Source organism: Nelusetta ayraudi, unplaced genomic scaffold, assembly GCF_046127955.1.
Source record: "Nelusetta ayraudi isolate G7.1 ecotype Tasmania unplaced genomic scaffold, CSIRO-AGI_Nayr_v1 ptg000005l, whole genome shotgun sequence".
Taxonomy (NCBI): domain Eukaryota; kingdom Metazoa; phylum Chordata; class Actinopteri; order Tetraodontiformes; family Monacanthidae; genus Nelusetta; species Nelusetta ayraudi.
In genome coordinates, this window is record NW_027466055.1 from 5727765 (window position 1) to 5746556 (window position 18792).

Consider the following 18792-nt stretch of genomic DNA (forward strand, 5'->3'; position numbering starts at 1 on the left):
TTACTCTTAAAAGTTAAAAGTAAACCTACATTATCAACTTTATGAAAATACTAACCCAAATACTGCCCAGGTTCTTTGCTCTATAATCCTTTGTTTTATCCCCATGCTGCTAAATATTCCACTATACTGTATATTCCACTGCAGTCTACGTTATAGGTTTCTCCACAAATATACACGAGCATAGATATGTTTTCATGCTTTGACTGTTCTGTGGAAGCATTCACCATTTCAGCAGTTCAGTCTTTAATTTAAAACCATTTGGCTTATTGAGACCACATGCTGTACATTTTCTGGAGAGGAACGTTTGTTAGTAAATACATGTTAACAAAATCAGTATATATATATATATATATATATATATATATATATATATATATATATATATATATATATATGTTTTGCTAGACTCTAGGATTGCAATGACTGTTTTTCTTCTTTTTCTTATTGTGCTTTTGTTCTTGTGCTTGTCTTTCAGGCAGATATTCCTTTCTGGATTAAGGCCATTGGATTTTCAGTATTAATGAGTCCCTATACCAACTGCAGCTTTAGTCATTGTGCGTTAGTCTACTGTCAAGCACAAGTTGATTGTGCTTGGTTCACCGTCGACTTTATTTTCAAACGGCTTTTCTCCACTGAGGATTGAAATAACAGTCAACAGGATTACCATCCATGGTTTCTACCCTAATAAAGACTATATCATCATACATTAATAAGCTTTGCAAAGGAATGTTTACAAAGAAATTGGCAAACCCAATAAAGAAAAAAGAGAGAAGCGAACATAAAGACCCTAAATTGACCACTGATCCACAAGCACAAAATTTGTCTACCACACTGAAGACGACAGTTAAAAAGATTTCCAAATGCTCTTCGGCACGTAACATATCACTTGAAGACGACGACGGAAAAAACGACTGTCCTTCCCTGTCACCCACTTTCAGTTATCGTGTAGCTATTGCTAATGGACTCCCAAAAAGCTCTCTTTTTTTGAATAATAATGAAAGTATCTTTCAAGAGGTTCTTTCAATTGACAGTAGTTATTCTGACTCTTTGAGTGAGACCAAACTTGTCAAAAGACTGGATGAGCATAAATCTTACACCATGCCAGTAAGACGGAACAGAAAAAGCCTTATCAGTTTGGCTCCCTCTGACGGAAGCTCTGAGGGCGAACGTGGGGAGCGTTCAAGTCTACACACACTTAGGCTAGGTGCATTACGCAAGTTAAGAAAATGGAAAAAGAGTCAAGAATGTGTCTCCTCAGATTCAGAGGTGAGCAACTGGAGGAAAACCCTGGGTATCAGGAGCAAGTCTTTGGACCGTGCTGGACGCCATCAAAAGAGCTCAACGCTGGAACCTGGGTCCTCCTCCACAGGGTGCATCAGCCAGACCCAGGATGTCATGGAGATGATCTTTAAGGAGCTTCAAGGGATCAGTCAGATAGAGACAGAACTGTCTGAACTGCGCGGTCACGTGAACGCCCTGAAAAGTTCCATTGATGAGATTTCCAGCAGTGTGGAGGTAGTTCAAAGTGAGATTGAACAGCTTCGTTCAGGATTTGTCCAGTCGAGAAGGGAAACACGTGATATTCATGACTACATTAAGCAGATCAGTCACCAGGCAAATAATTCAACCTTGAGATTTCTCAATGTTCCTGAAGAGAAGCCGGAGAAAACCGAGATTTTAATATATAAAATACTAAAAGACAAAATGGGCTTTATTGATGCCCATAAAACAATCAAAATTGAGCTAGCTCATCGGTTAGGCCAACAAAGAGAATGTTCTAATGCTAAACCCCGTCCCATTATTGTTATATTTGCAACAACCCAAGACAGGGACATAGTCTTGAAAAAATGCTACAAATTAAAAGGTACAGGAATTCTAGTCTCCACTGATAGCTTAACCAATGATGGAAAGGATAGAAAAGATAAAACAATGTCTTCATCACAAACCTATGAAAGCATGGATATAAAGGTGTCAGGAAAAGACAAAGCAGCAGAGAGTGATGATTGGGACTCAATGGACAGTGACAAGGAATTAGATGAATTAAGCAGAAATAAATATGCAATGGTAATTTCAAAGCCTGTTCACAAGAGTAAAACAGACAAAAGGCGATCCCATGGCCATAGCCGATCTGGGGAAGAGGCAGGCTACTCAAGTGCAGTTCACTATGCTGATGACTCTTACTACGACCCAGACAAGCATGCAAAGGCGTACTACTCAGACGTGACTTCCGGTTGGCTGTCCCAGAGTGACTATTCAACCCCTAAACTCAGTCGCTCTGAATCTGATTGCTCAAAACTTTGTCAGTCTTACTCTGAAGACTTTTCAGAGAGTCCATACTTTTCACGAACTAATGGCTGCTGCCTGCTTTCATCTTCAGACCAGGAACTCTGGCAAAGAAAACAAGAAGACATGGCCTCGTCCTGGTATGCTAGCCCCAGTCATCCACATGAGGGCCAAACCTTTGAACACAATGAGGTTGAGACCACAGAAACTATTGACAGTGGAGTCAGCAATGGCCTTGTCTGCATGTCTGGGGACAGAAGTCATTACAGTGGCTCTCAGCTCTCATTACAAGGTGACCTGTCACCCTGGAAAGACTGGCATCATCTGGAACAGGGTGCTGACTCTGGCCTAGAAGCATCCATAGAAGTTAGCAGTCCATTTGACCCATCAACCATTCCTGGATTTCCAGAAAACATCACTAAATGTCAGGAGGTTGATTTACAGTTTGAGGGGGAGGAGGAATTCATGATGCTTGACAGAGAATCTCCCCTGCCACCAATAACAACACATATCATTCCTCCCGTCACTGAACGTGAGTCTGTTATGAAGACATCCACACGACAGTCTAGAGAGGGATGTAAAGTGATTAATAAAGAAAGCATAAAAGTAACATCAAAAGATGTTCCTAAAGCTGCTGCTAAAGGAACACAACAAACTAAAACAAAACAAACTAAATTAGCTCAGAAAGAAGAAGCAGCTAAATCAATGCAAAAAGAAAGCCCAGTAGAATCTGCAAAGGTATTGCCTAAAGTGACATCTAAAGCAGTTTCAAAAGATACAAATAAAGATGTTGTGAAGTCATCAGCTAAAGAGTCATCTCAACATATCTCTAAAGACATTTGTAAAGCTCCACCTAAAGATGTCACAAAGCCCACTGTTAAAGAGGTGTCCAAGGTGACAACTAAGGTCACTGCAACTGAGCCAACTAAAGTCACTCCTAAAGTTACTGTAAAAGATAGTCCATCACTGACTCCTAAAGATAGCCCTAAGGAGTCGCCAAGGGAAAGCCCTAAAGTAACCCCATTTGAGAGTCCTGCATCAACTCCCAAAGACTCCCCTAAAGAGTCTCCAAAAGAATCCCCTAAAGTGTCTCCTAAAGAGCCCACGCAAGTTACATCAAAAGAAGGTGTAAAAATTGCTGCTAAAGAAGTTCCAAAAGAAGCCGCAAAACCAATCCAAAAAGAGATCCAGAAAGAGGTGCCTTCAGTGGCATCTAAAGAGACAGCAAAATTATCTAAAGATGGTCCTAAAGCTCCATCTACAGAACCTGTGAAGGTAGCATCCAAAAGTAGTCCTAAAGTGATGCCAAAAGAGACACCTAAAGCTGCCCCAACCCCAGCTGTCAAAGAAGCAAACAAGGCACCTTCTCAAAATGCTCCCAAGGAACAAGTCAAACCTCTCCCTAATGAAAAGTTCCCTGAACTAGATGTAAATCATAGCTTTCACCAATCTCAGAGTAAGTCTTCAACTATGTACCGCAGTCAGAGTGAGATTAGAACTGAGAAGGTTGAGGAGGTTCCCAAGTCTTGGAGCAGTAGGCTCAGTATAGATCTCACTGAAAAGTCCTTTGGTTTTGGCTTCGGCTCGACACTGCAGAGGGCTAAGTCAGCACTGGAAGTTGTATGGAAAACTGGCCCTCCGACTAGCCCTGCTGCTGCTGCTCCTCCACCTCCTCCTCCAACTGAAGAACCCGCCAACTCCTCTTCTTCATTCATGGGCCGTTTCCGCACCTTGTCAACTTCCCCAGCTAATACCGCTACAACTACAAAAGACACTGTCGTGTCCAAGGAACCTGTCCTCCCCAATCCAGCAGATGAGAAAACAGTCACAGAGGTAGAGGCTGGGGAACAATCAGTGGATGGTGAGACCCACTACGTTGAAGTTATGGAGCAGGTACTTGCTAACCTGGAGAACCGAACTAACAGCAATGAGATAGAGGATACAGAGGAAAATGCACAAGAATGTGAGACTTCTCAGGAATATGATGTGTCCGATGACATTGAGGCCTCTCAAGACAATGATGACTCTCAGGAGTATGATGTCACTCAAGATCCTGAAGCCACGGAGGATCAAGATGCAAGTAAACAAGCAAATGTTCTTGAGTATGACTGCAGCTTGGATGAACAGTATGATGAGTATACTGAGGAATATGAAACCCAACTCACAGCGGACACTGCTGAATATGATGCAATGGTGGAGTATGTTGATGTTGAGGAACCGGATGAGGACATTGATATCACAGAGGAGATGGAGCAGGGTGATGAGGAGTTAGAGGAAGTAGAGGAGATAACAGAAGAGGCTACTGATGTGTCTGAAAAAGTTGCGCCACAGCAAGAAGATGTGAATAAGAATGTTTCTGAAGAAAAGCCAGCAGAGGCCCCACCCAAGAAACGGGTTCGGCCAACGTTCAAAGAAGCAGCACTGAGGGCCTACAGAAAGCAGATGGCTGAGCTGGAGCAGCAGATCCTGGCAGGAGGTATGCCTGAATTTGGTTGTTACTTTCTTTAAGTTTTTTTTTTTTAATTAATTAATTTAAATATCACCGAAAATGAAAGATTTATAACATTGACATAACATAATTGGCATAACGATGGTTATTGCCAATAGCAAGAGCCTGATATATAAAGACAAACAATATTCTGTCAACAGAATAGTAATAAATACAAAAGCACCACTTGAACATTTGGAATTGCCAAAATAATGTTTTTTTTGTTGTTGTTTTTTACATAAAAATAATAGTTTTGTTGACACAGTTTACTTCAGATGCCATTTGGTGCACTCTCATCAGTATTGGATTCAATTATTTTAAAAGAATTAAATGTCTACAAACTTTGTAACTGAAAAACAAGACCCAAAAAGCTGTAATATGATGGGAGAACCTTAAGAAACAATATTGGAAAACATATATTTCCAAAAGGTGTGAAATATCTTTTTGCATGACATATTGCACTGCCATGGTTAATGGAGCTCCAGTCTGTCCTTGTGAAAAACTATTGCATGAGCTGATATGTTAATTTGACACGATGTTAAATTTAAGTGACGTTCTTATTGACATGATGTTAATTTTAAGTGAAGTACTTATTGACCTATTATCAACTGTGAAAAAAATGCTAAGGTGGATATATCAAGGTTAACGGAAAAAAGGAGAATGAAATAGTATATTTCAGCTGGTCTCTAAATGGTTAAGGATGATTTATTGAAGGACAAAAAAAGTCTGGGATGAAAGAGGGCCAGGGAATTTGCACTCCATGTTTGAATGAGAAAGCTGTTGACCCACAGAGAGTATAGTGTTCCTTTATGGCACTGATAGTGAGGTGTTAGGCTGAGTAGGAGAGAAGATATTGTATAGGGATATTGACAGTTGTGTGCACATATTTTCTTTAGCGAGCACATTCACAAATATCCATACAGCAAATAAATCACGTCTACTGTGATTCATTAAGCTATCAAACCAGGAGTGCTCCCTCAATACTATTGTATGTCACTGTGCTGACACTCTAATTACATTGGTGCCAGGAGAATTAAAGTAGGCACTTGTGCATTGGCTTTCGACACTGGCTGCTTGCATGTTCAACAATTCAAATCAGAAATTATCAATGAGAAAATACACACACACACATGCACAGAAGGAAAGTTGAGACTTAAACTCCTACTCCTCCTATTACTACTACTGTAGGATTCACAATACGTTTCATTGCAACTTACCAGCTGAATAGAGCACAGAGTTGAACATGCTAAGCTAGTTTATTGCATAAACTACTTGATCTAAAATAGTCATAAAACATTGTTGTAATACTACTCTACCACTGAATTAAAGAATCATTTGCGCTTGTTAAAAAAAAGTGTCATGCACTCCTCCACGCTGCCAGCGATCTTCCCTCATTTGTAGTAGCTACTGTCTGCTCATCAGGCCTGTGTTGTGAAACGTGCTTGCTGGTCTGAGTTGGAGCTGTGAAGGGAGTCTCCACTGTGCTGCCACTCCTGCCAGGCTTGTCTTCGACTGGCTACAGCAGTGTCTGTATTCAGATGCTAATTCACACTCCCAAGGGCATTCTGTAACCAGGTCAGCCTTGCTTGGAATATTTATAGAGGTCTGATGCTAGTGAAGTTTGCTGCTTGCTCCTGGGGGAGGAGCAGAGGTAGACCCTCTTTATGCTTATTGCACCAGTTCTTCAGAAAGTATGGAAAAGAAAAATGCAGATACAGGGAATGATGGCTGTCTTTTTTCACTACTGCAATCTAATTTGAAGACCTATCTGATTCAGTATTGCTGTAGATGACTACGGAAAGGGAAAGACTCCTCTCCGGAACTTGAAGCTTTGACTGTACAATGCAACATGGAGTTCAGATGAGACTACTCTCTTTCTCTAATTACTTATCCTTGGGTTATTCTCGTCATTATCATGCCTGCAGGCCTAGTTTTATCCAAACTTCCACAAGAATAATTAGGCATTGATTTTGCCTACATATGCAACCTTCAAACCTCAGAATCATGAAAAAACACATTTCTGTCAAAGTTAGTGCATCCATATTGCCATAAATTCTGCATTATTGCGTTAATGCCCGCTTGATTTCATTTATGTGCTGAAATCAAAATACATAAAGCCTCTGACATCAGCCTACCAAGGCATCAGACAATTAGTCATTGCTGGAAAAAATAGAAGCTTATGGGAATAGCAGTGAGTGCTCCTACATTTCTGTATAATCTGTGCTGACGTACATTCTCATATAGGAAATAGTCCACTGTCATGTTGTTTGAGTCATAAGAGAGAGGCTCGCAGTGACTAACTTTGTAAGGATGTATATACAATTTTTGTATATTTGTATATGACCAAAAACAAGACATAATTTAAATTTACATGAAACAGTGAACTGGATGTTTATATTGTTGCTGGGCCTGTTGTTGGTTTCGTACAATGGCAGGATTCTACAAATAAGAGTCCTATTCAGTGTTCAGTACCAATCTCTTGCTGGTAGCATCGCAGTAGAACCTCTGTTTATATTTGTGGTCTACATTGAAACCCAGATTAGACCTTAGGAATCAGATGTCAGAATGATCTAGAATTGCATCTTTTTTTTTATTTGCAGATGACATAGTTCTGTTGACATCATTAACTTCAAATATTGAAATGGAGCATTTGCAGTGTGAAATTCTTGACTATGAAATGGGGTTTTGCTACAGGGAAAAGGGCAGTGTTTTGGTCTCAAGTCAGGGAATGAATGTTTCTTAGAGTCTGCAAAGCAGAGGATACTGGGATGCTGGGAAATAGGAAGACAAGATAGTAGGCAAAGATCTTGGTTTGTCTGTTTGATGAGATCATCTACCTGCATCTACCCTCATTATTTGTTCTTTTGAACACTATAAAGTTTTTTTCCAAACTTATTTTATTAGAATGTGTATTGGACTTCTACCAATGCCTTAATTAGAATCTAGCTGACATGTTTTATCCAATGGAAGGTTGCAGATTAGATAGTCGTTTATCTAATATTAACTTCATCGTCATATTGTTGGACTTGGCCTACTTGTGTTTAAACGATTCATCATTTGAATCTTGCATTGTCTGCAGATTATATATCCTTGGTTATTATTAAGCCAATTTATTGAGGTGATTAAAACAGTGCCACTCCCCACCTCTTAAATGGTCTTTCTCTTGGGTAGAAATGAAATCCTCCCAAAAAAAAAAAAAAAAGCCAGCATGAGAAGCGTGAGATGCAAGATCTGTCAAAATTAAAGCACACACACACTGAAATTGTGCTGACGGAAGCTTAGTTGATCACCATGGTTACCTGATCTTAGTTTAACTTCTCTCTGAGTGCTCTGTCTCACCATGTGTGCAGTAGTGGTGTCATTTCAACCACTGATAATTGTAAATATCTTATATTTTGTAAAAACTCTGGCCAATGCCATATCAATCAGCATGCAGATTCAGCTCTGACATTGCGACAGTTTTATCATTAATCTGGCAAACAGCTGTTTTCTGTTTGTATCACATTAGATTGTGATCATGTTGCCATTTGTTGCCCACAGATCAATAGCATAGTAATTACACCTCTGTTCTCCTGCATCCAGCTTGTCTTGAAAAGAGAGTTATAATACCAGCTGCTCATGACCCAATTTCCCTCTGTCTGTATAGCTGAACTGAATCATCATGTAACGTTATCATTATAAGACATTTAGAAAAAAAAAAAATCAGGTTACGTATTCTGTGTGTTTAAGCGATAGCGAGGACTCTATAGTGGTATATAATGATTGTCCCTGGGGCGGGTGGTGACTCTGTCTCTCACTAACTCCATTTCTGCATATAACGTCTGGCAAAACACAATTGTGTCGCTGGACAGTAATAGTAGATAAGTGTTCCTACTTACTGTGTCTATTTTCCAGTGACTTTGCCTTCTCTAATGCTTCAACCTTCTGTCGTTCTGTCCTTTCAGACAGCAGTGCTTTGGATTCACAGGTTAAAAGTCATTGCACATTGTACCGCCGTGTTGATTGTGATTCCTTGCATGTTTTTTTTTGTCCCTATATCTTTTCTTGTGTTTAGTTATGTTGTAATGTGATGTTTTTTTTTTCTTTTTTCAAATATGTATATTTTTAAACCATCTCCCTTTGTGTCTGTGAACATGTTGATTTATTTCTATAGATAAAGATATTTTTATATGGGCGAGTACACAGCATGTGCCTTTTCGGGTCACTTTGCAGTGGTTGTGTTTTATTTATTTATTAACTTTTTGTGTTTCAAAATGACTGCGAGAGCCAGTGAGGAAGGAGCGTTACACAATAGGCAAATCTGCCCTCAAGCGCGAAAGGCGGCAAAACTCTCAAGTCTTGAGTCCACAAATTACATTGATGTGGAATAATTCGGCCTTTTGCCTTTGGTGCTTCTCTTCCTCCTGTCTTCCACTCCTCCTCCCTTATCATTTATGTTATCCTGAGTTGACCTCCCAAATGTACTGAAATTTAACCGAGCCCATTAAGTTTCACACTATATTTCTTTTGTCCTTTTTCAGTTCAGGTGTTGTTTTGCATGCACGTTTATCCAGTTCTCCAGTCTTATTGTGCGTTTCTTGTCTCTGCAGCCTCGCAGTGTTTTGGATCCCAAAGTGCTCGGAATACAAACTGGAGGGTGAGTGGTTGCTCACTTCCTGATCTGATCAGTTCACATTTACACATATCCTGAGTTTGCTGTGCTGTTTGTGGGCAAATTCAGCACAGATACGGTGCACATTCTGATTATGCGGCATGCAACCATTCTGGAGACATTGTTGGATTGGTTTTTCTCCATAGAGACAAATGTGCACACATTGGCTGCCTGATACGTGCAACATTTCTAGACGCACATTTACATCTGTGCACATGTATTGACGAAGGTACGCCTGAAAGAGGAAGCTGTCGATGTATGAAACGAGTATGCAGCCAGCTGTAGAATGCATTGTGCATTAAGGCGTTGAGAAGCAGGGACCCCAGGGTGAGGCAAGGGCCAGTGCGGCTCGTCACGTTGTGTGGCTTTGGGGTTATACAGTGATGCCGCCGAGAGGGCTGACACAAAAGCTTGGGGAGCTTTATCAGGGTGAGGCCTTCGGAGCCCCAATGTCATGTTGAGGTCACCAGAGAAGCTCAGAGTGACGGCTGAGGTGGAGTCGCTGAGAGCTTCACAAGAGATGGGTAGAACCATTGGTAAAACTATAAGGGTGCTGCTGAGAGCGGGAAAGAGGGTGGAGGATAGAGAGCGAGAGGAAGAAGTAAGAATGTTAGCATTATGGGGACAAACTCATCTTCAGGTGTTCGCTTTGAAGGTATAGATTGCATATTGGGATATTTTTCCAATGTTCATTTTTTGTTCTCTCAGTTACCCAATTGAAGTAGTGTTGCCCAGTCATTTATGATAAAGTTTCTGAGCAAAAGGGTTCAACTTTAGCCAGTTTTTCCCAGTGTGAGAGCGAGTACTGAGGCGACAGCAGCAAGCAAATGCTGCATTTCAGCAGGCAGAAACCTCGAGCGGATCCCGACGTTCAATGATAAAAGAAACCACGAATGTACACACTTTCAGAAATGAAAGCAAACAGAGTCAAGTGGACTTTATTTCTTCTCAGCAAACCGCTAAAAAAATTAGGGTATTACCTGTAGTGACCTTTGAAATGTCACAACAGCAGCGTCCTGTGAAGATAATAGATTGCGTGTAAGAGAGTCACTCATGGGAAACTACACAGATCGCCAGTGAAGGTGGACGGCATCGTGCAAGATGAATGGGGAGGGTCGAGACAGCGTGAGGCAGGAAGCATGATCCATGGTGTTTGCTCGGCTGTGTAAATCACCGCCCTGCCCATGTCCATCCCCCCACACTCACCACTTCACTAATGTCTCCCCCAGCATGGCATTATTATGATATTAATACACCTTAAATCTGTCTGCTACTCCAGGGCTGGCAGTATTCTTTATGGTATTGACAGCATGCCAGATTTACGCCGCAAGAGGACAGTGCCTCTTGTCCGAGACCTGGTGAGTCATCCGCCTCAACAAGGTTACCTGTGATTTATGGTGAAATGTATCTAAGTGACCACATGTTATGCCACACTGGTGGAATCCTGCTCTGTGGGATTATGGATGCCTGCTGAGGACAATAACAGCTTCACTAGAAGAGCCTCGTATAATTTTTTAGTGTGACAGCGTCTCTTGTCATTATGTAAAACATCAAAGCTAGCCGTGGGCTCGTTATTAGGGGCCCTTATTATATCCATATTTTTAAGTCTCTGTTTATTAAACCTATTCATGAGAGCAAACCATTGGGATTATTTACACCGCATAACATATATGGACTCCCTCTGTAGTTTGTAAGTAAAAGAAGAACCACAAATTTCTCTGTAATTAAAATAAAAGCTGGCTAGCAAGGGTGGGATTGGTAACAAAGGCTATGCTATCTGAGCCAGTGCACCGTGACATGATTAATTAGCCTACAGAGAGTGTTTAAGACGCAGCATCACAGTGAAGATCCTCAACATAATGTGCTGTACGCTATCCCACCGAGAGGTTTGGTACAGTGCAGTCCACCGGAGCGCTCTGCCACATGGCCGGTCTCTGAGAGAGACCACACGCTCCCTCTCCAAGCTTAAATACTGTCAGTGCTTGTTTATAACTGTTTGTCTGTCGTGTGCCACACACAGTGTACCTGTCTCGTTCTTGTTTGTCTCTCATCTTCATGTGTTTATATCATAAAGATGGATTTCAATTAAAAATAATAATAATAATAATTATAATAATCACAATTAGAATTGAAAAAAAATATGTTTTTTTTTAAATTTACCCCAAAGGAGCCTCCTGTAAAATAATTTTGTAGTTTTGATGATTATGATGAATGTTTATATCACAGTGAACAACATGAGTTGATGCTGTATTTGTTCATATCTCTCATGAAATTAATAACCAACAATGTCTTGGTAAGTATGGGTTGTCGTTTATATATTTATTTCTTCTAAATTATTTTGGGTTTTGCGTGTATATTCGCCATTCCTACACAGACCCATAAAAGCTATGGGTGATATTTTTCAGTGAGTTGTCAGATTTCAGCCAAGCCAAAGCTCGGCCATCATTGTCTCTCTGTGCACTTTTTTGCTCAGTTGGTGTCCCAAAACAAACCAAAGGAAAAAAAAAAAACAATTGTTCCTAGCTTGAAATGTTGACAACTCAACCCAAAAATATATCCGAAAGACTTCATTGACTTTTGATTTAACTGTGCGAGGCTTTTAAATCATGTAAAAGTGACGCTGAGTAAGCCTTTTACACGTGGGATGAAGTCACTGGTCAACAAAATAATTGGTCCCATGCCTCTCCTTTGTCAATGTCTCCCATTTTTTTTTTGCTGTGTGATTGCTTCAGGGCAGCAACAGCATTTGATTGGAGTAGACAGTGAGCCTGCCCCACATTTAGGCGGGAAGCGGGATAACAAAAAAAAATAAAAAAAGATTGAAAAAAAAAATCACAAAACAAGACAAAAAAAAAACAAGAAGAGGAAAAGTTTCAAATGGCTCCAACAAGCATTGATCGGTATATCATAGGTGTATAGATAACATCTGGACATGCTGGGTCACATTGTTTTGCCCTTAGCATCCTCAGCAGTGCTGGTGCATGTTGATAAACTTACATCAACACTCATAGTTCATGTAGAGGTCACAAATCCTCCCCACATTCTCCATGGCTTCCATGGATCTTTACCACAGCCGGGCTGTACGGATGATGGAGATCTTGGTAAAGACTGATCCAATATTGTCAGCTGTCCATGTCTGCATTCCTGTTACGTAACCTGCGCCAGTCTGGGATTCAACTAGACTCAACCTAAATGGATAGTAACTGAACACGGCCGCTAATTTCTATGTGTGTCTTTACATGTGCACATCTCCGTGTGTGCTACCTGTTTTTGTATGTGGGAGTGGGTGTGTAGTGTTCAATGGAGTGCGTTTGTGTCGTGCAGATGCGTGTGTGTGCGCGCGTGTGTGTGTGCGCGCGCGTATGTGTTTCTGAGCGAAAGAGAGAGTCGGTGTTGTGCAGTTCGGCTGGCTTCACCCATTCGTGAGTGCGCGTGCGTGCGTACGTGAGCGTGCGTCCTGTGTGTTTGTTCTGTTTGTGTCAAACTAATGTGCAGAGCAGACAGCAGAAAATATGATCAAAGCTTCATCCAACGGAGAATTGAATAGAAACGCCAAGCATGACTGCAGTTAAGTAACTTCTATTGCATGAGCGGATAAAGAATCAGGCAGCAGCTATGGAATCTCTCCTGACGAACAGTCAAATCTCTAATAGCTCTTTGGCCTCAACCGGCAGTCCTGCATGGCAGTTAAGGCACCTGTGCGCTGAGTATGGATAATGAAAAGAACAACTCTGCTGTTTGTGCTTTTAGCATCGACTGGCCTCACCTCTTGTCTAATTCAATCACTTCTTCTCTTTCACTCTGTTCGCGGGCTGCTGGACAACCGCAGGCCTTGGTAAGCTCACTCTGTGTTTCTCACTACAGAGCAACAGATAAACCCTTTGAAACGTACAACAAAAAAAATGCTTTGCGGGATCTGATTCATTGACTTCACCACTTGATTTGCTAATTATGTCTAATATATTTGCTAGGATACGTCTAATATCTAGGATAAGACAAAAAAATTATGAACCTAACTCAGAAGCTGTTTTATGGCCGCGTTTGCCTCAAACTGCAGATAGGCTAAATGGGTCATTGCATTTATCTGTTTCATCATCTCTCTTCTCCGTCTTGCAGACCCTCACTGCTCGAAAGGCAGGCATCTCGTTCGCTCTGGTGAACCGGTCCACCCTGAATAATGAGGACTTGGTGAGTACAAGCATGGCTGCCATGCCTGCATAAGATACCGTTAAGTGTTTTATCGTGCAGGCCTACTGTCTAATGGTCTCGCTGAGATGTAGGGTATGTGTCCTTCTTATTTTTGAAGGAAGTGTCTGCTGAGACTTCATGAAGACTTTAGGGGCGGCAAATTGGCTCTTTTAAAAAGAAAAAAAATACTAACAAGATGCCCCTCGTGAGATTGTCTTTCATTTTCTCCATATCTGCATCTGGCATGCTCCAATCTATCGGCCTGCGATACTGCAGTCTATTAAAATAGTGTCTGTGCTCGTTCGATCCTTTCAGCTGTGCTCATTCTGTCGGATCACTCGGCTGACTTTTGGAAATAAATGCGCTGCGATTAATAACAAGCTCTGTGCATCGAGCGACGGCACCGCATAGGAAGGCCAGAGAGTCTGTCGATGGTGTGAGACACTTTTTCCTTTTTTTTTTTTTTTTTTTCTTGCATTGACCTCCAAAGCTCCCTCTGCATTAATTGATTGCCATCGCTTCCTCCCAGAGGGAAGGCATCGTTGGAAGGAGGCAAACAGCAGGAGGGAGCCGTTTCCCAGCCGGACAAACAAGCAGGCGATTTCAAATCTGCTGATGTGCGCCGTGCGTGAGCCTGTGTGTGCCTAAACAACCGCACTGGACGGATTAAATGAGCTCTTTAGTTTATGCCCAAATATTACATTTTCAAACAAACCGAGGGGGTCTCATGTGTGAGCTCACTGCGCTGTGTACATGAACCCATTTCACACACTTGACTGACCCCTCATGTTCCACATGCCCAAATGTCCCAAAATGTCACGGTCTTGATTGCTTACTCATAACCACGGGCGTGATTAAAGGGGCTTTAGGGATGAACCCCGCGTGTCCCAGATGATGGAGGAATGACGCCATAGTCGCGCCATGTTAATTGGGTGAATGGATGGGGAGCGGGCAAAGATGTGGCGATTGGACCCGCGGTGGAGAAGAATAGGCGACCTGAAAACGTCTGAACGGCGCGATTGGAAGGAAGATTTTAGCAGGCCGTGGTTGGGAGCTTGCGAAATTGGAGCCGAGCTGCAGATTGTGTGGTCTTGTTTAAGTAGGACGAGCAGATGTCGAGTTTTATCTGCTGCATTATGTCCAGGAGAGTGCTTTCCTGTGAGGATGGCAGGGCTGCTCAGCAAACCACCATATGCTGTTCAGGAGAGTGGACGAGTTGTGGGAATAATAGAGGACAAAGGAGGAACAGTGGAAGGGAAGGAAGGAGAGTGAGGAGTGAGCCGGTTCAGAGTGACCTCGCGGTCCTGATGTCACTGATCGTGCTGCTGCGGCCGCGGCCGCACCGCCGGCCCCCTCAAGCCCCCGGAGAAATGTTTTCTGTCCGAATTGCTTTCTTCCTCCAGACCCCCCCTGCTCGATCCCCTCCTTCTCGTCTTATCTGATTCCGTGCTCCGCTTTGTTTTCCGTATCGCTTTAGTGCAATTTAAGCTGATTTGAACGCCATCAACCGACCTATGGATGTCGCACATCGTGTGTTGTTTCCAGGCGGATGTGTTTTTTAGAGCAGAAAGGAACATCGTGTGTGGGCCGGCTAGCGGCGCCTGCGTCTGCTCGATGTTCTGAGCCGCGTGTCATCGGAGTGCCAGCTTCAACAGTCACACATAAAGTCACCTGCCTTGATAAGGTTTAGGTGCCAGGGTAGAAGGAGAGCCAGGATCTGACGTGGCTCAACAAGCATCTGGTGGTTCTGAGTCCGATGCGGACAGACACTATGAAACCACAACAGCTTTGCATGAATAATTCTTAAAAAACAAAACAAAAAAAAGGAGCTCCTCTGTTTTAGCCTCCTGCAAGAAAAAAAACCCTCGGGTGTAGCTTCCTGCTTGAACTGATGCTTTGTTGGACCTTCCTGGTGTTTGGAAGGGATCTAAAACATGGGAACAAATACCTTGCTGGGGGTGTACCAGTGCCCTTACTGACAGCACATAAGGCTGAAAACACAGATCTAGTTCTTTTAGGGCACAAAATCCAAATCATCAGAATCAAAGGGAGGAAATCTGTGACTTCTGAGGAGTTCACTCACAGACTGGAGATTCATTCTAACGGTCAGTCTCAAATAAAACTCACTTGCCTGAATGAAGACGTGGGCAAAAGTAGAATGAGAATGAGAATCTGTTGCAACCCAAGAGGTAAAGCACCAGGAGGTAAAATGTGATGCGCTTTAAATCTCAGACAGACAGACACCATTTAAAACATTCACAGCAAGTTCCAGTGGTACAAACAAAGCATGTGATGTCTTTATTAAGCCCACGACGAAGGTAAAGTTAATGACAAAGATTAGATGTGTTGAGAGCTGGAACAAAATGGGGAGGACGGAGGTGTCAGCCCAGAGCTTGACAAGGACAATAGGTGGCGAGACCGGAGACGGAGAGGAGGGGTGAGAAGAGGAGGCGAGATTAGATCCGCCTCCGTCACGTCGCTCCCGGGGCAGAGTGGCCATGGCTGTCAATCAGCTCCAGCACCGTCTCCCACAAAATCACCAGGGTTAAGTCGCAGTGCAACACATGAGACCCACGAGCACAGCGCTCCTCGCACGTCTGCTGCTGTGGTGTGTGACGTGTGGCGTCAGGATGGGAAGTGATGCGACACAGAGATGTGTGTGTATGTGTGTGTGTATGAAATCTTCTGGCCTTTATTTTTCATCATTGACTCGGGTGGAGCAGTAGTCTCACATGAATAATCCTCCCCGAAAGGTTTCACATCTTCAGAACACGGCGAATGACCCCTCGGTTTGCAGCAATAACAATGGGACTTAGGAAAGTTACGCTCCGTTGGGCCTTGCGGAAGTAAAACAAACTGCTTGTGCGTGTTGCCAATCTGGGCACAGGCAACGGTGACCTTTGTAACATCACACAGGGTTCTAACTCCCACATCTGTGGCGACCTGTAGTCTCCAAGTCAAACGAGGTCCCCATGAAAATCTCCACGGTTCATCTGCTGCAGGAGGCATCAGCAGCAGCTTCAGTGTCAAACTCGGTACGGGACAGAGCTTCTGGGTGTGACCCTGGTCCCGTTCGTGTGCAAGCTGTGGATAAACGGCAGACATCTGCTTCATCTCATCCCCCAGCGATTAAAAGAGAAATCCCCACTCCAACCGTCTCCCTCTGCGTTTCATTAAAGGTCCTCCAGGGTCGGAGAGGACCTCTGCGTGGCAGCGGCCAACTTTCACGATGTTGTCCTGTCATCTAGTGTGATTTAATCACCAGCGCGGTGGCCGCTGCACACACACTGTCCGTTGCTCGCCCTCTGTGGAAGAGCTGGCCTGGTGGTTAAAGCACACTGTCGATACATTGGGGGAGGAGTCTGGCAGCTGAGGGAGGGGACGAGGGAGGGAGGGAGGGGGGGATGAAAGTGATGCTTGGGGGAGAGTGGAGAGGTAGTAGCACTTCAAGATTTATTTAAGCACCATACATCTCCCTCTCTCTCTCTGTCACTCTCACTGGCACCCGCACTCACTCGCTCCCTCAATCGGGATAATGCTCACTTTTAGAAACCTTATTTACAGCATCCATCGATTCTGCCTTCAAGAACTGCCACGTCCCGGCCCATTTTCCCAGACCCATGTGGATGGCGGGCGTGCTGCAGTAAAGCATTTGGCTTGAAGAGGCTCCTGTCCAGTCCAGACAGCCCTCTGCCTGGCTGCAGTGTTACACCACACAGGGGCTTTTTGACAATAAAGAAGCGAATGTAAACAGAGCCTCGCGCTTAATGACGCTATTAATCTGATCCTAATGAGACGTAACAATGATTTAGTCTTACAGCTGACTGCCTTGGCAGGAAGAAGGTGATCAGAAGAAGGGTCAAGAATCGCTTTAGTTAAGGAGATCTGGTGTGGATGGTTACCCCAATTTAGCTGCGTCACATAATTAGAGATTCAATTGAAGCAAGAATGCATCATAGTTGTGGCCAAACGCTGAAATTACATAATGTGAAACCTTATTTTAATATCTCAACAGAGGGTATTGTTTTTGCTCTTTATTTGACATCTTCCCTTGGAATTGGCAAATGCTGTTTTTAATTGTTAAACAAAATGCTTCACCATGCATTCAATATTTATGGAAGTAATTAAGCCAAGAAATTGTTCATTTCCTGAACATAACCAGGCCATAATTGCTGCTATTTCAGAGGGGGGAGGCAAGACAGTTCACATTGCTCAAAACTGAGAACGGACTTGCAGTACCAAAGTCCACAAGTGTGATCATACATTGCATGACCATCAAAAACCAGAAGTGTTGTGCAGGACCAAGCCAAAATACCAAACCAACTGAAACAACACGGCGCAACCACAGTGAAGTGACAATACCTTCTCTGCCCCTCTCTCCTCAGAAACTGCACGTCTTCAAGAAGACCCTACAGGCCCTGATCTATCCTATATCCTCCACAACGCCCCATAACTTTGAGGTGTGGACGGCGACTGCACCCACGTACTGCCATGAGTGCGAGGGGCTGCTGTGGGGCATCGCCCGGCAGGGAATGCGCTGCTCGGAGTGCGGCGTCAAATGCCACGAGAAGTGCCAGGACCTCCTCAATGCAGACTGTTTACAAAGTAAGGGACGCAAACCGGGAAAAAGAATGGTTTTTATGAGTTTGTGCAAAGTAAATTTCCCCAAGGTGGGATATATGTGTACAGGCATTCTAATTCTAGTTCTTATTCTAAAGGCATTCCAAAGTGCCACGAAGATGTGTGCGGAATATGATTTTCCTTTTGGAAGATAAGCTGCTGCATTATTGTTTTCATGTACGCTGTGTTGTATGTGAGAGTTGTACACATTGATTTTGCTGTTTTTTTTGTTTTTTTTTTACTGCTGCCTGCTAATAATAAAACAGGAACATGAGTATTTAAGTGTACACGCTCAAGGCATGACATTTATGAGTTATATTCCAGGTTTAGAGGTTTGCTCAATATATATTAACATGATGCTCATTAATTTCCACAGTACATGCAAGTGCCATGGGGGAATTGATGTAATACTCTTTGCGCGGCCCCTGACACGCACTGCTACAAGTGACATGGTGCATTTACACTTTGTCGCCACGTGTGCCGCGCTCATTACGAACCCTCCAATCAGCTGTTCCAATCAGGCACACGCCACCGCTGCCGCCGCCGCCGCGTGAACTAATAG

At 43.0% G+C, this 18792-nt stretch overlaps 1 protein-coding gene across 3 annotated transcripts in view; it reads left to right on the top strand.

Moving 5' to 3' along the window:
* Window positions 1–500: 500 nt before the first annotated feature.
* The window catches only part of unc13c (unc-13 homolog C (C. elegans)), a 91155-nt gene continuing 72863 nt past the window's right edge, over window positions 501–18792 (top strand). For 2 of the 3 annotated variants that reach the window (XM_076051264.1, XM_076051274.1), the window contains exons 1-6: window positions 501–4759; window positions 8716–8738; window positions 9361–9407; window positions 10702–10780; window positions 13557–13610; window positions 17996–18215. In XM_076051264.1, coding sequence (XP_075907379.1) covers window positions 670–4759; window positions 8716–8738; window positions 9361–9407; window positions 10702–10780; window positions 13557–13610; window positions 17996–18215 — 4513 coding nt within the window. In that variant the 5' untranslated portion in view covers window positions 501–669. The remainder of the gene's footprint in view (window positions 4760–8715; window positions 8739–9360; window positions 9408–10701; window positions 10781–13556; window positions 13611–17995; window positions 18216–18792) is intronic. The other variant, XM_076051284.1, reaches the window with a different exon arrangement.